General features: G+C 42.4%; 1 protein-coding gene across 1 annotated transcript in view; it reads right to left on the bottom strand.

Annotated features, from left to right (window-relative positions):
- Positions 1-27,568, bottom strand: part of WDR75 (WD repeat domain 75) — a 343,006-nt gene that overhangs the window by 298,690 nt on the left and 16,748 nt on the right. The window contains exons 2-5 of the mRNA XM_040441253.1: positions 24,456-24,585; positions 11,515-11,580; positions 11,313-11,403; positions 3,157-3,281 (exon numbers count right to left, since the gene is read on the bottom strand). Of these exons, the coding sequence (XP_040297187.1) occupies positions 3,157-3,281; positions 11,313-11,403; positions 11,515-11,580; positions 24,456-24,585 (412 nt within the window). The remainder of the gene's footprint in view (positions 1-3,156; positions 3,282-11,312; positions 11,404-11,514; positions 11,581-24,455; positions 24,586-27,568) is intronic.

Raw genomic sequence — 27,568 nt, 5'->3', positions numbered from 1 at the left:
AGCCTTATCAGGCTACTTAAAACATAAATCATACTTAGAATATAATTACAAAATTTTTTATAAATTCCTGTAAGTAAATATGTAATGCACTATTCATTTAATAATTAGAACACCCAGTCATACAATTAATAATTGTAAGAAATCTAGGAATTTGTCCTCAGAAAAGTTAAAGTTCTAAATGCATGTCCTGGAAATACAGAATTATGTGCAAGTCTACATGGGAATAAAAGAAACATTTAAAAAGTGCAGCTGCTTTTTAAGTGCTTGACTTTAAAGAGGACCTTTCACCGATTATTACACTATGATCTAACTATACAGACATGTAGAGCGGCGCCCGGGGATCTCACTGTACTTACTATTATCCCCGGGCTCCACTCCGTTCTCCTGCTATGCCCTCCGGTATCTCCGCTCACTAAGTTATAGTAGGCATAGATTCCAGTCACTAAGTTATGGTAAGCGGAGTCTGTCCTTGTTCTGCTCTAGCGCTGGTCAATCTCAGCGCAGAGCTCACAGCCTGGGAGGTTATTTTCTCCCAGGCCGTGAGCTCTGCAATGCGATTGGCCAGCACTACAGAAGAACAAGGGCAGACTCCGCCTACCATAACTTAGTGAACGGAGATACCGGAGGGCATAGCAGGAGAACGGAGCGGCGGCCAGGGATAATAGTAAGTGCAGTGAGATCCCCGGGCGCCGCTCTACATATCTGTATACTTAGTTCATAGTGTAATAATAGGTGAAAGGTCCTCTTTAAGGGGTAGTCTTGCTGCTCTAGCTCCTGTGTGTCCATCTTCTGCTCTGTGGTTTGTTTATTTCCTCCCTGGAACAGGCATGATCATCTGCTCCTCTGCAACCTATGATTGGATTCAGCAATAACATGTCTACAGGGGACACATCACCACTGAAGCTAATCATTGGCTGCAGCAGAGCATTAGACCGTGCCTATTCTGGGGAGAAAGTAAACAACATTTTCCAGAAGACAGACACACAGGAGCCAGGACTCAAAACCGGAGCTGCAAGTAGTAGGCAAGTATGAATCTTTCCATAGAACATGCAGGCACCTGTGAAAGGTTACTTATTCCTGAACACCACCTTTAATACTGTCTCTGTTCAGTCCAGCAGTTCTGAGATGACTGCAGACATGCCCAGTGGTGAAACTCCTCCTCTGGCATTTACTACTGTGCGGCACAGTTTCAGGCATTGTAAGTAAAGGCCTTGGAGCAGGAAGGCCATAACATTTTACAGACCAAGGAAGCAGCGGGTATTGCCAAGATGTGCAAATAATTTTCAAGCACCTAGCTCGAATCTGTGGCATGTGGAAGAGGCATAAAAGTCAGACTGAAAGCAAAGTGGCCCTGACTTCCATGCACTTGAGTACCTGCTGTAGACACCGTACAGAACAGAAGCGCACCAGCAGTTCTCCTCTGTACTGTGCCAAGTACTGAATCGCACGGCAAAGGTGCAATATTTAGGCGAAGTCAGGGCCAGGGGTGATGACGCTTAAACTGCCTGACCCTGTCAAAATGCAGAAGGTGTTGCAAGTCTTCATTGACAGGGCCAGGCAGCGTTCGCATCCTCCTGCCGGCCCTGACCGCATGGTAAATTCCGCGGCTTCGCGTGCAGTATTCAGCGCAGGCATAGTGAAGGAAGGACGCTCACTGGCTGCCGACTTCCTTACTGCGCCTGTGCTGAATACTGAACGGTGCGAGATTTAACATGCACTCACGGCCGGCAGGAGGATGCGAATGCTGCCTGGCCCTGTCAATCAAGACTTGGAGGGAGGTGACAGAGGTGGGAAAACGGCACCTCTAGTTGCAGGAGCAACGCCCCCCTGCCCCAAGAGGCTAATTTGCATATTATAAAAGTTACATTTATGGAGTAACGGGGGCATGGATAAAACTAGGAATAGGCTAGTTAGGTTCTGCTAAAATTAGCACATCGCCAGTTTAATTTAGGTATTTCTGGTGACTGAAACCCTTTAATGCTGTATGTGTTAATCTGAAGTTTTTAGCGAAGCGACTTCAGATGTAGCATTCGAAGTTCACTTTGCTCACAAATAGTATAGAACAATGGAATTTCCTCCATTATTCTATATAAAAATCGCTATATCAAAGTTCAGTGCTGCAACCTGCTGGCCTGAACCGTAATATACAAGTAATGAGTCTGGAAGCTTGGACAGGGAAGGCGTTCCTTACCCGGAAGCGCATCTTTAACCACAGCATCTGAGGGGTTAAAATGTCAGCAGTCAACATTACCGCCAATCACGGGCATTATCTTCGGGTGTCTACTGTATAAAACAGCAAGTACCCAGCGGTTATCTCGCTTGCTCCGATCTGGAGCAGGCGCCATCTTTAAAGCACCGACATCTGCTGTACATGTACGGCGGATGTCGTGAAGGGGTTAACCATGATTTTTCCGTTTCAAAAACTACACTCAAAGAAAAAAAAAAACTGGGAAGAAGCAATCAGTTTGCAAATTCTTCTGCTAGGGATAGTGGCATAGTAAAGACTTTGTTTCTGAATGTTCTCAATCATTAGAAATGACTTGTGTACTGTGAATATTACATTAATAATTGATAATCCAGCAACTGATCCCAACTGGACCCACTTGTGCTGAAATAAAAGCATTTTAGGCTGCTTTCACAAGCTCTGTTCAGGGCTTCCATCACAGAATTTCTTAAAAATAGAGAAAAGTCCGGCATGCAGGACTTTTCTCCGCTAAAAAAAAAAATATATAAAATAGGTTCTCCTGTAGGGAAACCTAACAGATCCCATCATAGTCAATGGTTAAGCTCAGTTATGGGGTCAGGTTTGCTTCAGTTATGTGTCAAATCCTGAACTTCCGTTATAGGAGCAGAAGAACGAAAATAACGGAGCAGAACAACAGAAATAAGTGAAGATGTGAAAGCAGCCTTACTGTATTAAACAACTTTACATATTTGTACTTAAACATTTATGTTAAAAAGGTATTATTTGATGTATGAAGAGTCAATAGTACAAAGAGTTAATGAAATAGAAACCAGTTCCCAGCAGCTCTGCACTTTTATTGCAAATATTCTTTGCACTTGTTACTATAGTTACAACAGAATTGCATATAAAGGTTACACATCTTCAGTTTAGTAGGATATCACACAAATTACAGTAATGTCTTGAACACTCACATTTCTTCCAACAGCTGTAGACTTTGGTGAATGACAGACGTCTGAAAATAGTACTGTCATTTCTTTTGCTTCACATTCTTGTTCTGTAACCTTTGGTAGCTTGATAGACATCAACTGAAAATTTTCTAAAAAGAATAGTTAAAGCTATGATTACAAAATTATTTACACTAGAACTATAGACCAAAGCTTTTTAGAATAAAATTTCAAGTATTATAAGTATTTATTGCAGGAATGGCAGGGCTTGCTTTGAGAAGGTCTGACTATTTAAAGAGGACCTTTCATGGGTCCAAAGAATATGAACTTAGTAGCAGGCTGCATAGCGCAGCGCCCCCAGGTTTTTTTTTCTCGCTTGTTTGCGGATGCTTGCGATTTTCACGCAGCCCCATTCACTTCTATGGGGCCTGCGTTGCGTGAAAAACGCACAAAGTAGAGCTTGCTGCGATTTTCACGCAACGCACAAGTGATGCGTGAAAATCACCGCTCATGTGCACAGCCCCATAGAATTGAATGGGTCCGGATTCAGTGCGGGTGCAATGCGTTCAACCCGCGCGGAAAACTCACCCGTGTGAAAGGGGCCTTAAAAGGCATGTACACCAATTACTTTATTATTGCATTGTACTCATTTTGAGCTAAAAATCTTTTTTTAGATTGATCTTTTAGAAAAGTGGAACCCTTGTTTTTCAGTACAGGGCTAAGATGCTCTAGTAGCAGCCTCTGGATTTTCTCTCTTTTCCATCACTCAGGGAGCAGACAGGCTCCTTATCTCTGCTCTCTGACAATATAAAGATTCATCAAAGCTCAATCCTTATCCTACTGATAAGAATGTGGCTTAAGTGTTTATAACTTCTTAGTAGTTTAAAGATAAGATTTATTAGATGACCTGCACAAAGTGAAAGTACCAGTAACACTGGGTTCAGACCTGAGCGTATTTGATATGCGCGGTTAACGCGCGTTTTTGTCCATAGTCAACGCGCGTATTACGCACGTTTGTGTGATTGACAGCAGTGTCCTATGGCCGCAAACGCGCGACAAAACGCCCCAAAGAAGCTCAAGAACTTGTTTATGCGTCGGGCGTTTTTCAGCGCGTTCGAACGCAAAAATGTGAACCAGTCCCATAGGGAAGCATTGGTTTGCATCGGTTATGCGTTTTACAGCGCGTTCGAACGCGCTGTAAAACGCGCAAGTGTGAACTTAGAGTAATAGTTAGAAAAACTGTTTACCCTTTCTGAAGGAACTGCTCAAAAAAGGTCAATTGAAAATATGATTTTTAACCAAAAATGAGTAAAATGCAATCAAACAAATAACCTCCAAAAAGGTGTACATAGCCTTTAACCCTTCAGACACCGGAGGTTTTTTCTTTTTTGCATTTTAATTTTTCTTCCCCATCTTCCTTGAGCCATAACTTTTCTTATTTTTCCATTCACACAGCTGTATGGGGGCTTATTTTTTGCGGGACAAGTTGTACTTTCTAATGCCACCATTTAATATGGCATACAATGTAGTGGGAACTTGGGAAGCAGGGAAAAAAATTCCAAATGGGGTGGAATTGGGAAAAAAACGCAATTCCTCCACCGTTTTACAGGTTTTGTTCCCACGGCGTTCCCTTTGCAGCAAAACTGACCTGAGCCCTTCATTCTGTGGGTCACTACGATTACAACGATACCACATATGTACAGGTTTTTTATGTCTAAATAGTGTAAAAATAATTGTAAACTTTGAATAAAAAATAAATATTTTTTTTACATCACTATATTCTGACCCCCATAACATTTTTATAGTTAGATCTACTAAGCTGTGTGGGGGCTAATTTTTTGTGGGACAATCTGGTTTTTATCGATACCATTTTGGAGTGTGTGTCTTTTTGATCACATTTTATAACATTTTTCTGGGTAAGAGAAGCAATGAAAAAAAATTAAAAAAAATTGCAAATTGCCCATTTTGACGCTTTTTTCCGTTATGCCATTTGCCGAATTGGAAAACTATTTTTATATTTTAATAGTACAGGTGTTTTCGGATGCGGTGATGCCCATGATTTTTTGTTATTTATGTATTTATTTTATTAGACGGAAAGGTGGGTGATTTAAACTTTTATATTTTTTCAATTATATATATTCAAGTTCTTTTTTTAATGATTTTTAAGCTTGTATTTAAGCCTACAAAATGTATTTATTTCTATTTTTTTTTATTCTGAACAATCATGACCCATTATTTGTACAGAATTGCTCATTTATGTTGGCCTGTCACCTGCTGGCCATAATATGAATTGAAGCTTCAATACCCTGGGTCTCTTCCGGCCAATGAGGATGTCGGTAAGAAGCCTTTAGATGCTGTGATCTCACTTAAAGGCTTTAATGACTGCGATCGAGTTGTGGGCGGTGCGGGAGGCGGGATCGCGATCCCCCGCCCGCCTCCTCTTGAAAATTCGTTGGTGGCAAGTGGGTATACCAGGGTGGCAGATGTCAGCCGTTTAACCCTTTCCATACCGCGGTCCGTACGGACCGCTGTATGGAAAAAGTTAACAGTAAGAGGGAGCTCCCTCCCTCTCCCATCGGGGGGCTGCTGTGCCTTTGCAGCCCCCCGATGGAGAGGGAGAGAGCCCCCAGACAGCCCCCCTCCTTACCCTTCCCCGTCTGCGAAGTTGTGGCCACAACTGAGCAGACGGGGAAGGTTCCCATGGCAACAGGACGCCTTCTCAGTAAAATACAGTACAAAACACTATATAGTGTACTGTATTATGCAGACATCAGACCCACTGGATCTTCAAGAACCAAGTGGGTCTGGGTAAAAAAAAAAAAAAAAAAAAATCAAAAAACACATTTATCACTGATTAAAAATGAAAGAAATAAAATTCCCTACATGTTTGGTATCGCCGCGTCCGTAACGACCTGATCTATAAAACGGTCATGTTACTTTCCCCACACGGTGAACGCCATAAAAATAAAAAAATAAGGAACTATGAGGAAATTGAAATTTTGCCCACCTTACTTCCCAAAAAAGGTAATAAAAGTGATCAAAAAAAGTCGCATGTACGCCAAAATAGTACCAATCAAACGGTCATCTCATCCCGCAAAAATCATACCCTACTTAAGATAATCGCCTAAAAACTGAAAAAACTATGGCTCTTAAGACTATGGAGACAAACATTTTTTTGTTTTAAAAATGAAATCATTGTGTAAAACTTAAATAAAAAAAATGGATACATATTAGGTATCGCCGCGTCCGTGACAACCTGCTCAATAAAATTACCACATGATCTAACCTGTCAGATGAATGTTGTAAATAACAAAAAAAAAAAAAACGTGCCAAAAAATTTCTTGTTACCTTGCCGCACAAAAAAGTGTAATATAGAGCAACCAAAAATTATATGTACCCTAAACTAGTACCAACAAAACTGCCACCCTATCCCGTCGTTTCTAAAATGTGGTCACTTTTTTGGAGTTTCTACTCTAGGGGTGCATCAGGGGGGCTTCAAATGGGACATGGTGTCAAAAAAACAGTCCAGCAAAATCTGCCTTCCAAAAACCATATGGCATTCCTTTCCTTCTGCGCCCTGCCGTGTGCCCGTACAGCAGTTTACGACCACATATGGGGTGTTTCTGTAAACTACAGAATCAGGGCCATAAATGATTTTTGTTTGGCTGTTAACCCTTGCTTTGTAACTGGAAAATATTAAAAGGGAAAATCTGCCAGAAATGTGAAATTTTGAAATTGTATTTCTATTTTCCATTAAATCTTGTGCAACAGCTAAAGGGTTAACAAAGTTTGTAAAATCTGTTTTGAATACCTTGAGGGGTGTAGTTTCTTAGATGGGGTCACTTTTATGGAGTTTCTACTGTAGGGGTGCATCAGGGGGGCTTCAAATGGGACATGGTGTCCAAAAAACAGTCCAGCAAAATCTGGCTTCCAAAAACCATACGGCACACCTTTCCCTCTACGCCCTACTGTGTGCCCGTACAGTAGTTTACGGCCACATATGGGGTGTTTCTGTAAACGGCAGAGTCAGGGCAATAAAGATAGTCTTGTTTGGCTGTTAACCCTTGCTTTGTTAGTGGAAAAAATGGAGTTCAAATGGAAAATTAGGCAAAAAAAAGTAATTCTCAAATTTCATCCCCATTTGCCAATAACTCTTGTGCAATACCTAAAGGGTTAATGAAGTTTGTAAAATCAGTTTTGAATACCTTGAGGGGTGTAGTTTATAGAATGGGGTCATTTTTGGACTGTTTCTATTATGTAAGCCTCGCAAAGTGACTTCAGAGCTGTAGTGGTCCCTAAAAATTGGGTTTTTGTAAATTTCTGAAAAATTTCAAGATTTGCTTCTAAACTTCTAAGCCTTGTAACATCCCCAAAAAATAAAATATCATTCCCAAAATAATTCAAACATGAAGTAGACATATGGGGAATGTAAAGTCATCCCAATTTTTGGGGGTATTACTATGTATTACAGAAGTCGAGAAACTGAAACTTTGAAATTTGCAAATTTTTCCAAATTGTGGGTAAATTAGGTATTTTTTTATGCAAAAAAATGATTTTTTTTTTACTTCATTTTACCAGTGTCATGAAGTACAATATGTGACGAAAAAACAATCTCAGAATGGCCTGGATAAGTCAAAGTGTTTTAAAGTTATCAGCACTTAAAGTGACACTGGTCAGATTTGCAAAAAATGGCCAAGTCCTTAAGGTGAAATAGGGCTGAGTCCTTAAGGGGTTAAAGGGGTTGTCTCATCATGGACAATGAGGGCATATAGCTAGGATATGTCCCCATTGTCTATATCAAGAACGGAGCCCCGCAAGGTGGTGGCTGGAGGACTCCGGTCCGGCCACCACCAAGCCGGCTTCCCACAGAAGTGAATGTAAGCGTACAGCGCGTGTGCGGCCCCCGCTCCCATTTATTTTTATGGGGCCGACGGAAATAGCCGAACCAGCGCTCAAATATTTTCGCCGGACTCGGAGAATAAATGGGGGACGGTTGCTCATGCGCAATGTGCCCTCCTTCACGGGCTCCATTCTCGATATAGGTGCAGGTCCAGGCGGAGGGACACAAACCTAGAAGACAATGTGGGCATATCCTAGCGATATGACCCCATTGTCCATGATGAGACAACCCCTTTAACCCCTTAAGGACCGGGCTCATTTTCACCTTCAGGACCAGGCCATTTTTTGCAAATCTGACCAGTGTCACTTTATGTGGTGATAACTTTAAAACGCTTTGACTTATCCAGGACATTCTGAGATGGTCTTTTCGTCACATATTGTACTTCACGACACTGGTAAAATGGAGTCAAAAAAATTCATTTTTATTTATAAAAAAAATACAAAATTTGCCCAAAATTAGCAAATTTCCAAGTTTCAATTTCTCTACTTCTATAATACATATTAATACCTACAAAAATAGTTATTACTTTACATTTCCCATATGTCTACTTCATGTTAGGAATGACATTTTATTTTTGGGGGACGTTACAAGGCTTAGAAGTTTAGAAGTAAATCTTGAAATTTTCAAAAACCAACTTTTTAACGACCAGTTCAGGTCTGAAGTCACTTTGTGAAGCTTACATGATAGAAACCACCCAAAAATGACCCCATTCTAGAAACTACTCCCCTCAAGGTATTCAGAACTGATTTTACAAACGTTAACTCTTTAGGTGTTCCACAAGAATTAATGGAAAATAGATACAATTTCAAAATTTCACATTTTTGGCAGATTTTCCATTTTAATATTTTTTTTTCCAGTTACAAAGCAAGGGTTAACAGCCCAAAAAAACTCATTATGGCCCTGATTCTGTAGTTTACAGAAACACCCCATATGTGGTCGTAAACTGCTGTATGGGCACACGGCAGGGCGCAGAAAGAAAGGAATGCCATACAGTTTTTGGAAGGCAGATTTTGCTACACTGGCTTTTTTGACACTATGTCCCATTTGAAGCCCCCCTGATGCACCCCTAGAGTAGAAACTCCAAAAAAGTGACCCCATTTTATAAACTATGGGATAGGGTGGATGTTTTGTTGGTACTAGTTTAGGGTACACATAATTTTCAGTTGCTCTATATTACACTTTTTGTGAGGCAAGGTAACAAGAAATAGCTTTTTTGGCAGTTTCTTTTTTTTGTTATTTACAACATTCATCTGACAGGTTAGATCGTGTGGTATTTTTATAGAGCAGGTTGTCACGGACGCGACGATACCTAATATGTATCCAATTTTTTTATTTAAGTTTTACACAATGATTTCATTTTTGAAACAAAAAAAATCATGTTTTAGTGTTTCTATAGTCTAAGAGCAACATTTTTTTTTTTAAGTTTTTGGGCGATTATCTTTGGTAGGGTCTGATTTTTACATGATGAGATGATTGTTTTTTACTATTTTGGGGTGCATATGACTTTGATCGCTTGCTATTACACTTTTTGTGATGTAAGGTGACCAAAAATGGTTTATTTAGCACAGTTTTTATTTTTTACGGTGTTCATCTGAGGGGTTAGGTCATGTGATATTTTTAAAGAGCCGGTCGATACGGACGCCAATATGTCTATATGTCTTTTCCCTATTTATTTATTTTTACTTTATTTTTGGAAAAGGACTTTTTTTTTTACTTGAAACTTATTTTTGTAAAACTTTAATTTGATTAACTTTTTTTTTTGCCCCACTATGGAACAGGGTCTGATCCTTGTTTCAATACAGCACAATACATCTGTATTGTGCTGTACTGAACTGTTAGTGTCTTACACTGTAAGACGCTAACAGTTGCCTAGGAGACCCAGCCTGGGGGCTGGGCCTCTTAGGCTTCTGTACATGACAGGCCCCAAAAGCCTTGGAATGGCTTGGGGCTGCCATGGCAACCATCGAGTCCCCGCCACAGCAGCGCAGGGACCCGATGCATGAGGTGAGGGAGCGCAAACCTCCTATATGCCGCGGTCAGCGCTGACCGCGGCATATGAGGGGTTATCGCCAATGCTGGTGGATGCAGAAGGGATCCGGTTGTCAGTAACCGCCGGATCTCTGCTGATGGGGGGACCGCACACGGGGGGAGGAACGACTGCAGGACGAGAACGCTCGTCCTCTAGCGCTAAGTGCCAGCGATTGAGGACGAGCATTCTCGTCCTGGGTCATTAAGGGGTAAAGGAAAAGTAACATTTTGCTTCTTTGTGTTCAAGGAGTCCTAACTTTTTCATTTTTTTCTTCTAACTTATTTTAATTTTTTAGGGGGAATTAAAAAAAAAAAAGCAGCAATTTTATTGACATTATTTTGAGGATTTTATTTACAGCATTAACTGTGTGGTAAAAATAACAGCTTTATTATATGGGTGAATATAATGACGACGACAAATTTCTATATGTTTTGCATTATTCTTTGTTTGCTCCTGCAGACTGTCAGCTCCCCAACTGCCCCCCTCCTCCTCCAGATAAAGAGGAGCGTGTGGAAGCTAAAGATATGAGCTTTGTAATGTTTTACATGGGAAGCTATCGCTGTTAGAAATCAGGATGCAGTGAATGCAGCTGAAAGCGACAGTAAAAGCAGGTTTTACCGCTTTTATTCCCGACTCGATTTCTAACAGTGATATCTCTTGCTATGTTGTGCTAATGCTAACGTCTTGGTCTTGTATGAAAGCCTGAAATGCCAGCTTTCAAACATGACTAGCTGCCACCAATCAGAAGATATGAGCAGATGTGTTAGGTGGTTAAGTTCCTTTTATACTGTACAAGTGAGCAGTCATTAATGGGTAATGAACCAAATGCCTATTCATAAGCAGAAATGAGAACTGCAGTTTCACATGCCCATACAGCTTCATTGTTTTTGGTCAACAGATTTTTGTTTTGTTTTTTAACACAGGACAAGCTGCTGCTGTGAAAGATCCAATCACCCAAAGAACAAACGTTTTCTCATTCACTGGTGATCAGCGGCACCTTTACACAAGACAATTATCGGGAACGATCATTAATAGGATTGATGAACCCTGATATGATATGAACCAATAGAATGTGTGTATATGTACATACCAATATGAATAACCAAATGTTGAATCCCCATTTTTTAAAATCTGACGTGTCACTTTATGTAGTAATAACTTTGGAAAGCTTTAACTTATTCCAACCCCAATTGTCCTTTAATTTGTGGACAGATTTGATAATAATGCCATTCACAACAGTAAGAATGCACTCACCTGAAGAGTCATTGCTCTGAGTAACAACATACACAGAGTCTTGTTTTGAAGTAGTATACAAGCCAAACATTTTAAACCCAATTAGAAAAGTCTGAAAATGAAATATATGACATTAACATGGATGGATTTGAGAAAAAAAGAAAATCTATTTAATCTACATGTATGTATATGATAATGATTAGTTAGCTAAAGTCCAAATTACCTTTATTAGAATTCCGTCAATGAAGTCCCATAACTTAATTGTGCCATCCAAGGAGCAAGAGTAGAGCTGTAAAATAAAGAAGTATTTGCACCAAATATTACACTGCGTGCAGAATTATTAGGCAAATGAGTATTTTGACCACATCATCCTCTTTATGCATGTTGTCTTACTCCAAGCTGTATAGGCTCGAAAGCCTACTACCAATTAAGCATATTAGGTGATGTGCATCTCTGTAATGAGAAGGGGTGTGGTCTAATGACATCAACACCCTATATTAGGTGTGCATAATTATTAGGCAACTTCCTTTCCTTTGGCAAAATGGGTCAAAAGAAGGACTTGACAACCTCAGAAAAGTCAAAAATAGTGAGATATCTTGCAGAGGGATGCAGCACTCTTAAAATTGCAAAGATTCTGAAGCGTGATCATCGAACAATCAAGCGTTTCATTCAAAATAGTCAACAGGGTCACAAGAAGCGTGTGGAAAAACCAAGGCGCAAAATAACTGCCCATGAACTGAGAAAAGTCAAGCGTGCAGCTGCCAAGATGCCACTTGCCACTAGTTTGGCCATATTTCAGAGCTGCAACATCACTGGAGTGCCCAAAAGCACAAGGTGTGCAATACTCAGAGACATGGCCAAGGTAAGAAAGGCTGAAAGACGACCACCACTGAACAAGACACACAAGCTGAAACGTCAAGACTGGGCCAAGAAATATCTCAAGACAGATTTTTCTAAGGTTTTATGGACTGATGAAATGAGAGTGAGTCTTGATGGGCCACATGGATGGGCCCGTGGCTGGATTGGTAAAGGGCAGAGAGCTCCAGTCCGACTCAGACGCCAGCAAGGTGGAGGTGGAGTACTGGTTTGGGCTGGTATCATCAAAGATGAGCTTGTGGGGCCTTTTCGGGTTGAGGATGGAGTCAAGCTCAACTCCCAGTCCTACTGCCAGTTTCTGGAAGACACCTTCTTCAAGCAGTGGTACAGGAAAAAGTCTGCATCCTTCAAGAAAAACATGATTTTCATGCAGGACAATGCTCCATCACACGCGTCCAAGTACTCCACAGCGTGGCTGGCAAGAAAGGGTATAAAAGAAGAAAATCTAATGACATAGCCTCCTTGTTCACCTGATCTGAACCCCATTGAGAACCTGTGGTCCATCATCAAATGTGAGATTTACAAGGAGGGAAAACAGTACACCTCTCTGAACAGTGTCTGGGAGGCTGTTGCATGCAATGTTGATGGTGAACAGATCAAAACACTGACAGAATCCATGGATGGCAGGCTTTTGAGTGTCCTTGCAAAGAAAGGTGGCTATATTGGTCACTGATTTGTTTTTGTTTTGTTTTTGAATGTCAGACATGTATATTTGTGAATGTTGAGATGTTATATTGGTTTCACTGGTAAAAATAAATAATTGAAATGGGTATATATTTGTTTTTTGTTAAGTTGCCTAATAATTATGCACAGTAATAGTCACCTGCACTATTAGCTAGAAAGAGAATGTATGTCAAGTAAGACTCTGAATAGATCACACTTTGTTACTTCTTGCTTCCATCAAGGTATACTTTTCTTACTGTGACCTGCTGTATAGAAAAATCATAGACTACGTGTGTGTGTGTTATATATATGTGTTATATATATATATATATATATATATATATATATATATATATATATATATATATATATATATTACACACACATATCTATATCTATCTATCTATACACACACACACACACACACACAGGTGAAGCCCCATTTTTAAAATCTGACGTGTCACTTTATGTGGTAGACTTCAGCCTTGCAGGGAACCCAGTGACCTCACCTGCTCAAGTGGGCATTGCATAGCGCGGTTCTGTGCGGTTTTAGAAGCAGATACCAGCCTCTAAAACAGCCTAGGGCACCACTTTTCAGGTGCCATGTCACATTTGAAGAGACCCTGATGTACCCCCTAGGTTGGAAACCACCAAAAAGTGACCCAAGTTTGGAAACTACACCACTGAAGGAATTGATTGAGGGGTGAAGTGAGCGCCTAGATAGATTAAGCGTTTTATCGGTCATGTCAAACTAATTTAATCAGTTTCTATGAGGAGTAAGTTCTAGACTTGACAGCGGCAAATCAATGGATGTCGTGTATCTGGACTTCTCCAAAGCATTTGACACTGTACCACATAAAAGGTTAGTATATAAAATGAGAATGCTCGGACTGGGAGAAAACATCTGTAAGTGGGTAAGTAACTGGCTCAATGATAGAAAACAGAGGGTGGTTATTAACGGTACATACTCAGATTGGGTCACTGTCACTAGTGGAGTACCTCAGGGGTCAGTATTGGGCCCTATTCTCTTCAATATATTTATTAATGATCTTGTAGAAGGCTTGCATAGTAAAGTATACATTTTCGCAGATGACACTAAACTGTGTAAAGTAATTAACACGGAAGAGGACAGTATACTGCTACAGATGGATCTGGATAGATTGGAGGCTTGGGCAGATAAGTGGCAGATGAGGTTTAACACTGACAAATGTAAGGTTATGCACATGGGAAGGAAAAATGCAAGTCACCCGTACATACTAAATGGTAAAACACTCGATAACACTGACATGGAAAAGGATCTAGGAATTTTAATAAACAGCAAACTAAGCTGCAAAAAACAGTGTCAGGCAGCTGCTGCCAAGGCCAATAAGATAATGGGTTGCATCAAAAGGGGCATAGATGCCCGTGATGAGAACATATTCCAATACCAAAAGGGCATGTCTGGCCCACTAAACTATAGCAGAGAACAATAGTCGTTTTTATCCAACGTGTTTTAGAGAGTTTTTTACCCTTATTTTTTCGAGAAAATTGAATAGATTATTATCTTTCCTAAAAGGGGCTGTCACTTTTAGATATTGGCTAATAGTCTCCCTTACGTCGAGTAGATGCCATTTTTTGGTTCCCTACAGAAGGAAGGTAGGATAATCTCCTGGTCCCTATGGAAGTTGGAAACCACTTTTGGGAGAAAACCCGAATCTAGTTTTAGTACGATCTTAATCGGGAAAAACTAGAAAGTATGGTTCCTTACATGACAGTGCCTGGATTTCTCCTACGCGTCTAGCGGATGTAATCGCTATCAGGAAAGCTGTTTTAAACGGAGAGATGTTTTCGCGAGATTTCCGATAGTGGGGAAAAAGGAGGATTTGTTAATCCATTAAGGACTAAATTTAGGTCCCATGGCGGAGTATTTGCCTTTAAGGATGGTCTGAGTCTAGACGCGGCTTTAATAAATGTTCTAACCCATCTATGATTTGAAAGGTTGGTGTCGTAGAAGGCCCCCAAGGCTGAGATTTGTACTTTTAAAAAGGTACTAGGCCTAAGGCCTAAATCTAGGCCCCTTGTATGGAGAAGGATGATATGTCAGTACAATCTTTCCCCAGCCATGAGCAGTATCTTCTCCATATCTTTAAATAGATGGCGTTTGACTTTTTGGGTACTAATTGCGGAATTTGAGAGACCCCTGCTCCTAAGGATCTCGCTTTCAGGATCCAAGCTGCTAGTTTGAGGAGTCCCGGGTTTGGGTATAAAATTGGGCCCTGTGACAGAATGTCTTTCTGGAACGGAATCAGCCATGGATCTTCCAAGGATAGATTTCTCAGGATGAAAACCAGGTTCGCTTGGGCCAATAGGGGGTGATTAGAATCACTGTAACTGGATCCGTGAGGATTTTCTGAATAACCTTGGGTATTAACCACCTCAGCCCCACTAGCTTAAACACTCTTAATGACTGGACCACTTTTTACACTTCTGCACTACACTACTTTCACCGTTTATTGCTCGGTCATGCAACTTACCACCTTTTCTTCTCACTAAGAGCTTTCATTTGGTGGTACATTTTTCCTTTTTTTGTTATTAATCGAAATTTAACGATTTTTTTGCAAAAAAAAATGACATTTTTCACTTTCAGTTGTAAGATTTTGCAAAAAAAACAACATCCATATATAAATTTTTCTCTAAATTTATTGTTCTACATGTCTTTGATAAAAAAAAAAATGTTTGGGTAAAAAAAATATGGTTTGGGTAAAAGTTATAGCGTTTACAAACTATTGTACAAAAATGTGAATTTCCGCTTTTTGAAGCAGCTCTGACTTTCTGAGCACCTGTCATGTTTCCTGAGGTTCTACAATGGCCAGACAATACAAACACCCCACAAATGACCCCAATTCGGAAAGTAGACACCCTAAGGTATTCGCTGATGGGCATAGTGAGTTCATAGAAGTTTTTATTTTAGCGGAAATGACATTTTTTTTTTTTATTTTTTTTTTTTCACACAGTCTCATATTCCACTAACTTGTGACAAAAAATAAAAACTTCCATGAACTCACTATGCCCATCATAAAATACCTTGGGGTGTCTTCTTTCCAAAATGGGGTCACTTGTGGGGTAGTTATACTGCCCTGGCATTCTAGGGGCCCTAATGTGTGTTAAGTAGTTTGAAATCAAAATCTGTAAAAAATGGCCGGTGAAATCCGAAAGGTGCTCTTTGGAATGTGGGCCCCTTTGCCCACCTAGGCTGCATTAAAGTGTTACACATGTGGTATTGCCGTACTCGGGAGAAGTTGGGCAATGTGTTTTGGGGTGTCTTTTTACATATACCCATGCTGGGTGAGAGAAATATCTTGGCAAAAGACAACTTTTCCCATTTTTTTATACAAAGTTAGCATTTGACCAAGATATTTATTTTACCCAGCATGGGTATATGTAAAATGACACCCCAAAACACATTCCCCAACTTCTCCTGAGTACGGCGATACCACATGTGACACTTTTTTGCAGCCTAGATGCGCAAAGGGGCCCACATTCCTTTTAGGAGGGCATTTTTAGACATTTGGATCCCAGACTTCTTCTCACGCTTTAGGGCCCCTAAAAAGCCAGGGCAGTATAAATACCCCATATGTGACCCCATTTTGGAAAGAAGACACCCCAAGGTATTCAATGAGGGGCATGCCGAGTTCATAGAAAAAAAGAAATTTTGGGCACAAGTTAGCGGAAATTGATTTTTTTTGTTTTTTCACACAAAGTCTCCCTTTCCGCTAACTTGAGACAAAAATTTCAATCTTTCATGGACTCAATATGCCCCTCAGCGAATACCTTGGGGTGTCGTCTTTCCAAAATGGTGTTATTTGTGGGGTGTTTGTACTGCCTTGGCATTTGAGGGTCTCCGCAATCATTACATGTATGGCCAGCATTAGGAGTTTCTGCTATTCTCCTTATATTGAGCATACGGGTAATGAGATTTTTTTTTTTCGTTCAGCCTCTGGGCTGAAAGAAAAAAATGAACGGCACAGATTTCTTCATTCGCATCGATCAATGTGGATGAAAAAATCTCTGCCAAAAAAAAAAGGAGGGGAAAGGCGTCTGCCAGGACATAGGAGCTCCGCCCAACATCCATACCCACTTAGCCCGTATGCCCTGGCAAACCAGATTTCTCCATTCACATCAATCGATGTGGATGAATAAATTATTGCCGGGATTTTTTATTTTTTTTTATATATACAAAGTGTTTGCCAAAGCATATGAACACCGCTGCCTCCTCAGCTCATATGACTTGGCAAACGTATCTTTTACTGCAGAGGAGAAATCTCGTCTTGCAGCGCCGCATACACCGACTTGTGTAATCTGACAGCAGCGCAATGCTTCTGTCAGAATGCACATCAGTGCTGCAGCTAGTCGATCGGTTGGTCCACCTAGAAGGTAAAAAAAAAAAAACAGGCCGCAACGCAATAAATTCTATTAACTTTATAATAACTTTTGAACAGAACATATAAGCTTTATTTAACTTTTTGAACTGAAAGTTAACTTTTTTGCTTACCGGTGTTTTTTTTTTTTTGTTTTTGTGTTTTTTTTACCTTTTATAGGACAAACCTCTCCTTCCCCATGGGACAATGTGCAAAGCGCAAATCGCCCAAAGATGTGGCGAAGTACATTATGCACTTTATCCCAGGTGAAAGGAGAGGTTTGCAGCAGCTGTGAGTGAAAGGGCCCTAATAGCCCTGTGTGCCTGTCCTGTGAGATGCAATCCCTATGCTAAGTGTACCTGTGTGTGGTACTTCCGGAAACACTCCCCTAAACATAGGGCAGGGTGTTCAGGGCAGTCAGAACAGAAATAGCGGGTGTCACGCCTTATTCCACTCCTGCTACAGACACGACATCTTTTTCGGGGTGACGGTTGGGTTGAGGTACCAGCAACGACACTGGGGAAATGTCGCTCGTGTAGACGGCTAACTACACTGGTGGATGGGGCCACGGAACCTTCTGGATACAGGAGGTTCTCGATGATCTCTTCCTGAAATTTGAGGAAGGATCATGTTCTCCCAGCCTTACTATAGAGAACAAAACTATTATATGCAGCCAATTGAATTAAATATACAGACACCTTCTCATACCAGCGTCTGGTGCGTCGGGAAACTAAATACGGAGACAACATCTGGTCATTGAAGTCCACCCCTCCCATGAGCAAATTATAGTCGTGGACACAAAGGGGCTTTTCAATGACACGGGTTGCTCGCTCTATTTGTATTGTCGTGTCTGCGTGAATGGAGGAGAGCATGTAAACGTCACGCTTGTCTCTCCATTTCAGCGCGAGCAGTTCTTCGTTACACAAGGCAGCCCTCTCCCCCCTTGCAAGATGGGTGGTAACGAGCCGTTGGGGGAAGCCCACGCGACTAGTTCACGCGGTGCCACAGCAGCCAATCTGTTCTAGGAACAAATGCCTGAAGAGGGCCACACTTGTGTAGAAATTGTCCACATTGTCCACATAAAGATGGTACCCCTTGCCAAATAAGGGTGACACCAAGTCCCAGACTGTCTTCCCACTGCTCCCCAGGTAGTCAGGGCAACCGACCGGCTCCAGGGTCTGATCTTTTCCCTCATAGATCCGAAATTTGTGGGTATAGCCTGTGGCCCTTTCACAGAGCTCATACAATTTGACCCCATACCGGGTGCGCTTGCTTGGGATGTATTGTTTGAAGCCAAGGCGCCTGGTAAAATGTATTAGGGACTCGTCTACGCAGATGTTTTGCTCAGGGGTATACAAATCTGCAAATTTCTGGTTGAAGTGGTCTATGAGGGGCCGAATTTTGTGGAGCCGGTCAAAAGCTGGGTGGCCTCTGGGACGGGAGGTGGTGTTGTCGCTAAAGTGCAGGATGGCCTCAAATCGAGCCCTGGACATAGCAGCAGAGAACATGGGCATGTGATGAATCGGGTTCGTGGACCAATATGACCGCAATTCATGCTTTTTGGTTAGACCCATGTTCAGGAGAAGGCCCAGAAATTTTTTTAATTCAGAAACTTGGACTGGTTTCCACCGGAAAGGCTAGGCATAAAAGCTTTCCGGATTGGCGGATATAAATTGAGTGGCATACCGATTTGTTTCTGCCACGACTAAGTCCAAGAGCTCCGCAGTCAAGAACAGCTCAAAAAATCCCAGGGCCGAACCGATCTGAGCCGTCTCAACCCGAACTCCAGACTGGGCGGTGAAAGGGGGAACTACAGGTGCGGCTGAAGTTGGGGACTGCCAATCAGGATTTGCCAGCACCTCAGGGACTCTACGGGCCTGTCTGTGCGGTGGCTGCGACGGGGTAACTATTGCACGTGCCACTGTACCAGCTTCAACTGCCCTTCTGGTGCTCGCCACTTCACCATGTTGTACGGCAGTGCTGGTACTAGGTCCAGGGAGGGCTGCGCTGCTGGTGTATGCCTCACCACGTGATCCGACAGCCCCACTCTGCTGCTCTTGAAGCGGATCCTGCGCAACCTGTGGTCTAGCGACACGGGCCGGGTACGCCTGGTGCCATCAGGGACCTCAACCTCATCGTCCGAACTTTGGGTCAGACTGCCACTGCTTGCCACAGGTTCGTCAGATGAGGGTTCCCATATCTCATCCGACTGGGTCAGAAGCCTGAACACCCCCTGTTTGACATTTGGACTACTAAATTTAGGGGTATTCCCTGAGACTAGCCAAGAAAAAAGCAAGCCTGTCTTACAAATGGGAGGCTAGCGAAGTACCGGGGGCCGCTGCGATTGATAAAAAATATCAAAACTGATTTTTTTTTTTTTTTTTATCGCCGCAGCGCTTGGAAAGGGATTGTGCAGTGATCAAAAATATATATTTTTGTCACTGCGTCGGGGCGGGTGTGGGTGAACGCACGTGTGGGCGACCGATCAGGCCTGATCGGGCAAACACTGCGTTTTGGGTGGAGGGCGAGCTAAGGTGACACGAATACTATTATAGATCTGACTGATCAGTTTTGATCACTTACAGATACTATAAAAGTACAAATGCTGATTAGCGATACGCTAAACAGCGAATAAGTGACTGCGGTGCGGTGGGCTGGGCGCTAACTGACGCTAAACTACCTAACCAAGGGACCTAAACTATCCTAAAACCTATCAGTCAATACCAGTGGGGAAAAAAAAGTGAGTTTACACTGATCACTTTTTTCCTTTCACTAGGTGATTGACAGGGGTGTGATCAAGGGGTTAATTGGGGTGATGGGGGAGGGTGATCTGGGGCTAAGTGTACTGTTGATGTGTACTTACAGTGATGTGTGCTCCTCTGCTGGAACCAACTGACAAAAAGGACCAGCAGAGGAGCAGAGAAGCCATTTAACACATCATATTTACAAATATAATGTGTTAACTGGCTTCTGATTCGATTTTTTAAAAATCATCAGCTTGCCAGCGACGATCATTGGCTGGCAAGCTGATGACGTGACCCCCCTCTAACTTTGCCGGCCCGCGATGGGCATGCGCGGGCCGGCTTTGAGCGAAATCTCGCGTCTCGCGAGATGACGCGTATATGCGTGACTGTGCGCAGAGCTGCCGCCTCCGGAACGTGATCCTGCGTTAGGCGGTCCGGAGGCGGTTAATGCCCATGGAGGAAATGCGTAGGCTAGGTACCTGTTCCATTTTATTGAAAATGCGTCCACTGCCCATGGACTTTCCCTGGGGTTGAGTGAGCAGAAACGGTAGACCTTTGCGTTCTTTTTGGATGCGAATAGGTCTATTTGTGGTTGGCCGCACTTTTTTGTTAGATTTTGAAAAATGGCTGGATTTAAAGACTCCATTCTCCTGGATCTAGGGTTTGTCTGCTTAGAAAGTCCGCCTCGGTATTCTTGGAACCTTTCAAGTGAATGGCTGTGATGGATAAGAAGTTTCTTTCTGCCCAAAAAAAGATTTTCCTTGTTAAGAATTTGAGTTTTTCAGACTTAGTGCCTCCTTGATGTTTCAGATAGGTGACTGTTGTTGTATTGTCTGAGGATATTTTTAGGTGTTTGCCGTTTAATAAAATTGGGTTTGATTTTAGAACCTCCCAGACTGCTCTTAACTCCCTGTAGTTTGAGCATTAGTTTTTTATTTGTTCTGGCCATTTTCCTTGCCGGTTTGAGGAGCCCACTATTGCACCCCATCCTGTTGCGCTTGCATCGGTTACTACCTGAACTCCCGGTTCTTTTTGCCAGAAGACCCCCCTGGTAAGATTGGATTCTATTTTGCACCAATTTAGGTCTATTTTTACTTTCCAGGGGATTTTTATTATCCTGTCCAATGATGACGGTTGTTTGTTCCAGGTGTTTAGGATCCAGGATTGGATGGTTCTTGTGTGGTCTTGGCTGCAGGCAACCGCTGTTATACAGGAGGTCATGAGACCTAGGATACTCATTGCGTTCCTGATCGAGGTTTTGTTTTGGATTTGGAATCTTCCAATCTTTTCTATTATGGCCCTTACTTTTTCCTGAGGTAGTAAAGTCTTTTGGGCCTCTGAATCTTGGATTAACCCCAGGAATTTCTTGTTGCATGACAGTATTAGGGAATACTTTATATTTATCAACCAACCCAGGCTGGAGACTTTCTGTAAGAACGTCTAGATAAGGGAAAATTGTAAGTCCGGCTTCTCTTAGGGAGGGCAGCATTTCTACTATAAGTTTTGTAAAGATCCTTGGTGCAGATGAAATGCCTAACGGAAGAGCGCAGAATTGGAAATGATGAATTTGATGACCCCGGCCTGGTAGGGCAAACCGCAGAAATTTTTGCAAATTTTGATGTATCAGGACGTGATAGTATGAGTCTTCAAGATCTACGGACGTCATGCATGCTCCTTTTCTTATCAAGGGTACGGTTGAGGAGATGGATTGCATTTTGAATTTTTTGTACGCTATGAACCTGTTTAGCTCTTTTAGGTTTAAGATGGTTCTGGAAGATCCATCTGGTTTCTGGATTAAGAAGAGTCTTGAATAGAACCCTTGTTTTTCTTCTGGTATTGGGACTTGTTTTAATACCTGCGACTTTTTTAATTCTATTATGCCAGATTTTTGAAAGGGTATTTGGAGCGTGGGACGTTACCTGGAACCTTTTGGGTGGGGTGGAGATAAATTCTATTTTGTATCCATTCTTTACAATGTCTAGAGCCCAAGGGTTTAATGTTGTAATATTCCACTGGGCTAAGAAATTTTTTAACCTCCCCCCCACTATGGCATCATTGTTTTTCGCTTGGCTTGTTTTGGGGGTTGAGGAGGAAACCCCGGCCCTTGCCTCCCTTCTGGTAGCTCCAGCGACCGGATTTGCCTTTGCCTCTGTAGGATTTGGATTGTTGACCGAAAGGGCGAAAAAATTTCCTTTTATGTTCTTCCGGGAAGCCTTTCTTTTTGTCGGCAGCTTTTTCTAACATTTTATCAAGTACCGGTCCAAAAACATTCCTTCCAGTATTTTTTTGGAGCAATTAATGCACTTAAGATACTTTGTTTTTGATTTCATTTCTTTAACCTAGGCAGAAAGAAGAGCAACCCTAATCAGGCCTATGTACTAAGGAGGCAACATATACACGCAGATATGCAGGATATTCACGCAGATATGCAGGAGACTCACGGTTGGAGTGACCGAAGGTGGGTCACCGCGGGTCCCAGGTGCTTCCGGAGCCAACATCGCTGCTGCAGAGGCTGGGGGGAGACGCCAGCTATGCGCTCCCGCGCTTGTTTTAAAGACCGGCGTCTGATGTCATCAGGAGCCGCCTGCCAGCACGATGACGTGTGCCCCGATAAGCTCCACCCCCCCCGGAAGCTCAGAATGCCACGAAGACTCTGGCCCGTTCAGCGTCCTTTCACCTGCCGGTCTGTTTCCACGAAAGGATGGGAAGGAAGACCGCCTCCAGCCCCAGTGAAACCAGGCCTCCCAAGTCGGAGACGAGGTCCACATTAACCTCCCCAGCCCAGCTTTGGCATAAGCTGCGGGAGGGCTGAGGAGGAGATTGGTAAGACAATCGTTTGTTTTGAGAAAAATAAAAAAAGGAAGAAACTCTTCTAACCCCCGTAGGAGTTACTCTGTGCACCTAACCCCTTAGGGACAGGAAAAACACTGAGGCTGAGAGTGGGTGGGGGCTTCTTAAACTCTCTCTCTCTGTATTTCCTGCCCCTATAGAGGTCAATCTCATCCGTAGCAGTCCTGGTGGATGAAACGGAAAAACCTTCAACTGTCCACAATTTTGATGTGCCGTTGCCACTGCCCCATTCCTGGCTACTTCAAGGACCAAGAAGTGGCTTAATAAATGGTCACATCTGATTGAATGGTACAGGACTGCTGTTTTACATTACATTAAAGGAATTGTCAGGGATCACAGTCGTTTTAACTAACATTAGTAATCACCTTTACAAGTAGCTGTAAGGCTCTCCTGAAGGTTTCCAGGTCTTTTTTTCCACAACGTCTCCATCTATGTCACTTCCTGCCACACTGCCTTATGGTTCCCACAAGGCAGCGCAACTCTGCAGATTGACATTTCTGCCCCTACCACTCCATCTCATCATTATTCTGCCTCCTGCCATTCCTTCCTTTCTAAGTAACACCGCTAAAACCACCTTGTCAACACCTACAGGCACAAACCCTCCCTGCTTCCATTCTGTTGCCAGTTCCCTCTTCCAAAACAGCCTCCTTGAGCGCTCCAGAAGCCTACTAACCGATAATTGTCAAAAACCAGACAACCCCTCTAAACACACATATATATATATATATATATATATATATATATATCAAATACCGCAGCAGCACAGTCAGACGGTGTGCACTGGGTGCAATTCCTCACAGAGGTCGACTTCTCCTCCACGATATATACTTTCCAAAGAACGAGGCAGCACTTCCAGATTTAGGTGGCAGGGTGTAGACCCCAAAAACTTTATTCCCAGCAACGTTTCGGCCTACTCAAGGCCTCATTGAGTAGGCCAAAACGTTGCTGGGAATAACGTTTTTGGGGTCTACACCCTGCCACCTAAATCTGGAAGTGCTGCCTCGTTCTTTGGAAAAAAAAAAAATAATATATATATATATATATATATATATATATATATATATATAGTTATATATAGTACGGGCAGTATAAGCTAATTAAAAGGCTCAGTGCCCAGTGGGGGGTGGGGGGGAGAAGCATAAAAAGAATACATGTTCTTTAAACATATATGTAACACGTTAACATTTTTAAACAATGTTTAACGTAAAAACGTGATTTAAACAGTAGTTTATCTTCCGATAACATTCCCTTTTGTCTGGGTTTACACACTGCATTCGTGATGCATATTTGGATTTACAGCCTTGGTGCATTATTTCCATGGATATCTGTAATCAAGCCAAAAATGCAATGATTTGACCCGATTATGGAAAGCCACAGTAAAGAACAGTCATGGCACAAAACATGCAGCAGCCGTGACATGGGCGCAACGTGTAAACACAACCTTATATTACAAACTGAAATGCTACAGCCAGACTGGGAGATTATCCCCATAGGCCATGCCTCTCCTATCCATAGCATCCAATGACTGCATGATTTTGTGGTAAAATTATGTGGTCACTGGCTGCCATGGGTGGGTGTGACTTGGCCTTAGCCTTACTGAAATAACTACTGGTTTATTACCTTTAATTTCTTACCTGTAGATGATTATTTGGATGGAGTTCAATGCCAGTAACCAAATCACTGTGACTCCACAATGCATGAATGCATTCCTCTGTGACTGTGCTAAAAACTTTTATAGAGTCACCTGAGACACAAAGAAGGTACCTATTTAATGGAGAAAAAAAAAAAGTCACTAAAATAGAACACCCAAATACAAGTCAAACAGACCTTGTTCAAATGCAAATTGAAGCCTTCATCATAGATTCCCAAATATTTGCTGGAAAAAAATTACGGATACCATAATGAAACGAGACAGACCCCTTTATGAGACGTGTTGGGCTTTGTGTACGTGTGAAGATGGGGTCTCTGATCATTTGGACTCTATTGGGTCTGACAAAATTATTCTGACATATGTATAAATTGAAGACTTATTTGACATGTTTAGGCAATACCTTGTCAATTTTTGTCTGATGGAATGAACAAAGAAACTTTTCTGAAATGTTTGTGGAATACTAGTTCCATGTTATCTGATAAACATCAATAATAGCAGGACTTGGAGCAAAAAGTCCTGATTACTTGACAGGTGAAGTCCATTTAAATATAGATATTAAAATAGGCATATGAATTGTCCAGATGTCACTAAATCGGGTGCTGTAGTAAGTTTCCAGTAGCGGGCGCCATCCTTAAAGACCAGGCCAGCGCCGTACTAGTACGGCGCTGCTCGGGAAAGGGTTAATAAAATCATATCAACATTCTTTTGAAGTGTGGTTGTGATGTTCATTTGAACATGCAGTTAAGATTCTCTCGTTAAAAAGAGTATCCGAACCTGAAGTCTCTCTTATCAGGAAAACGTCATAGCAGAACTGTGTGACAACGCCTAGGTTTACATAGGTGATATGCTAGAGGACCACTGTGAACTGTTCCTACATTGGAGGGTGAGGACAAAGTGGAGGATGGAGGCAGAGGAGGACATTGGTGCAGAAATCGCAGCATTACAACACAGAGGTGCCATTGCCATCACCTAGCCAAGTTGCTGGTGTGCCCCTTTGCCAGAACCACATTTACCCAGTGGGCCGTGAACAACATATTGTACTTGACCATAGTTACAACTCCATATATCAGCACTGGCGTGAACTCTACCAGACACAGAGAGGCTCAAGGACTGGCCCACATTCTGCTCAGTGTACGTGTGCAGGGATGGTACAACTTTTTGTGAAAAGTAATGTGAGCTTGGGACTCTCCACCTTGGCTGGGCACAAGCCATCAGTTCTCTGAAATGCACAGTCAATTACATGGAAAGGGATGGACTGTAGTACCAGCAATTTGTCCAGGAGCACGTTCAGCTTCTGCGCCATTGGATGAGTGCATAAATACTGTTGTCCTTTAGCAACCCCCTTGGTGTACGACTGCTGTCGAAATGAGTTATGAGGACTAGGAGCATCAGGAGCAATAGGACACTGATGGGAAGGAACGACAGATTCGTTCTGTTGACGATGTCAAGCCCAGACTGCTGGAGAGTAGGTGCGGGCGGTGGGAGATGCATCAGGCTGTAACACCAGGGCTGTGGAGTCGGAGGCAATTTTGGGTACCTGGAGTCGGAGTCGGCAAAAAATGAACCGACTCCTACTAGATTTAAATTGGAATAAAAAAATTTAAAAAAGCTAATTTAAATGTCCCAATTCACAAAAAGTTTATTACAGTCTTTTTCGCCCTATAAGACGCACCTGCCCATAAGACGCACCTAGGTTTTTGAGGAGGAAAATAAGAAAACCAAAAGGTGTGCTTTGGTGGGTTTTGAACTTGGGGGCATCTGTGGGTGGCACTGTTGTGGGGGCATCTGTGGATGACCTATATATAGCATCTTATCTTATACGTCATCCACAGATCCCCCCATAACAGTGTCCCTGTGTATTGAATGGGGGCCGGCATCTGTTTCTGTAATGGCAGCGAGGCCCGGTGCCTCCTTCATTCATAAAGTGGGCGGAGCAGGCGCGTGATGTAGTGAGCGCCCACCCGGCCTCCTGACTGCCAAGAAGTTAGTAGTAAGTAGTACAGCGCTAGATTTAAGATGATTGGAATACTTTAACAATACCCACAAGTTAGATATGATTACCGTATACTACAGTGAGCGGGGCCCGGTGTAGTAGAATACAGTGACTGCACCGGGCCCCGCTGCCATTACAGAAACAGATGCCGGCCCCCAGCCCCTGCTCCCTCTCAGCCTATTTACCGGACGGTCGCAGCATTCGCCCCCATAAGATGCACTTCTATTTTTCCCCCACTTTTGCGAAAAATACGGTACTTCTCTACTGTAAGAATAAAGGCCAATGCATGCAGTGCGTCACGTTAGCACAAAACGAACACGTTAAGTGACCGTGAAGAAGCATGCTTTTCATATGCTTCACTATATGGCACGCAACGCACAGTTAAGGAGCGGCAATACTTATACTTTCCATTGTGTTGTGTTCCGCTGTTACAGGGAACGCAACGCCCATGGTTAACCTAGCCTCTCACTGATAACTGATTAAGTAAATATGTTTTTTGCAGGACTAGACACTTGTATAACTGAAGGGAATGGGTAGTCAATAGTTCAAGACTGAAGCTGTAAACCATTAGAAAAACTGCTGTCATTCAGCTAAGGCTATAAAAACTTATAAACTCAGATTGTTAGCTTAAACTTTAAACATGACTATGGGATTCTACTAGGGAAATCAGGTTTTACAATAAATGCCCCTTCCCCTGCCCCTTCCTGGATCCTCCCACCGCTCTATCTTCAGCAGAAGATCAGCACACAGCTCCTAGCCAGTAGTTCTGTGGTAATGACATGTATGATGCCCTTCTTTCCTTCAAGGAATGTATAAAATACATTTGCATATTAAATACAGAGGAGTCTGAGTCGGAAGTTCCAAAAACTGAGGAGTCGGACCATTTATCTACCGACTCCACAGCCCTGTGTAACACTAAACGAGCGGACGGTTTTCCCACGCCACTTTATGGTGACTCTCCATATGTTGACAACCACAGGGTGGTTGTGCCAACATTAGCAACCTGGCCACACCTCAACCTTCTGCCCACACATCCTGCATACTACCAAGCTAACATCCCCCAGCGACTTGCTGAAAAATTCCCACACTGGCGAGTACAACAT

This window comes from Bufo bufo, chromosome 7 (genome assembly GCF_905171765.1).
Source record: "Bufo bufo chromosome 7, aBufBuf1.1, whole genome shotgun sequence".
Classification (NCBI taxonomy): Eukaryota; Metazoa; Chordata; class Amphibia; order Anura; family Bufonidae; genus Bufo; species Bufo bufo.
The sequence above is the reverse complement of the archived record's forward strand: the minus strand, read 5'-3'. Positions and strand labels throughout refer to the sequence as shown.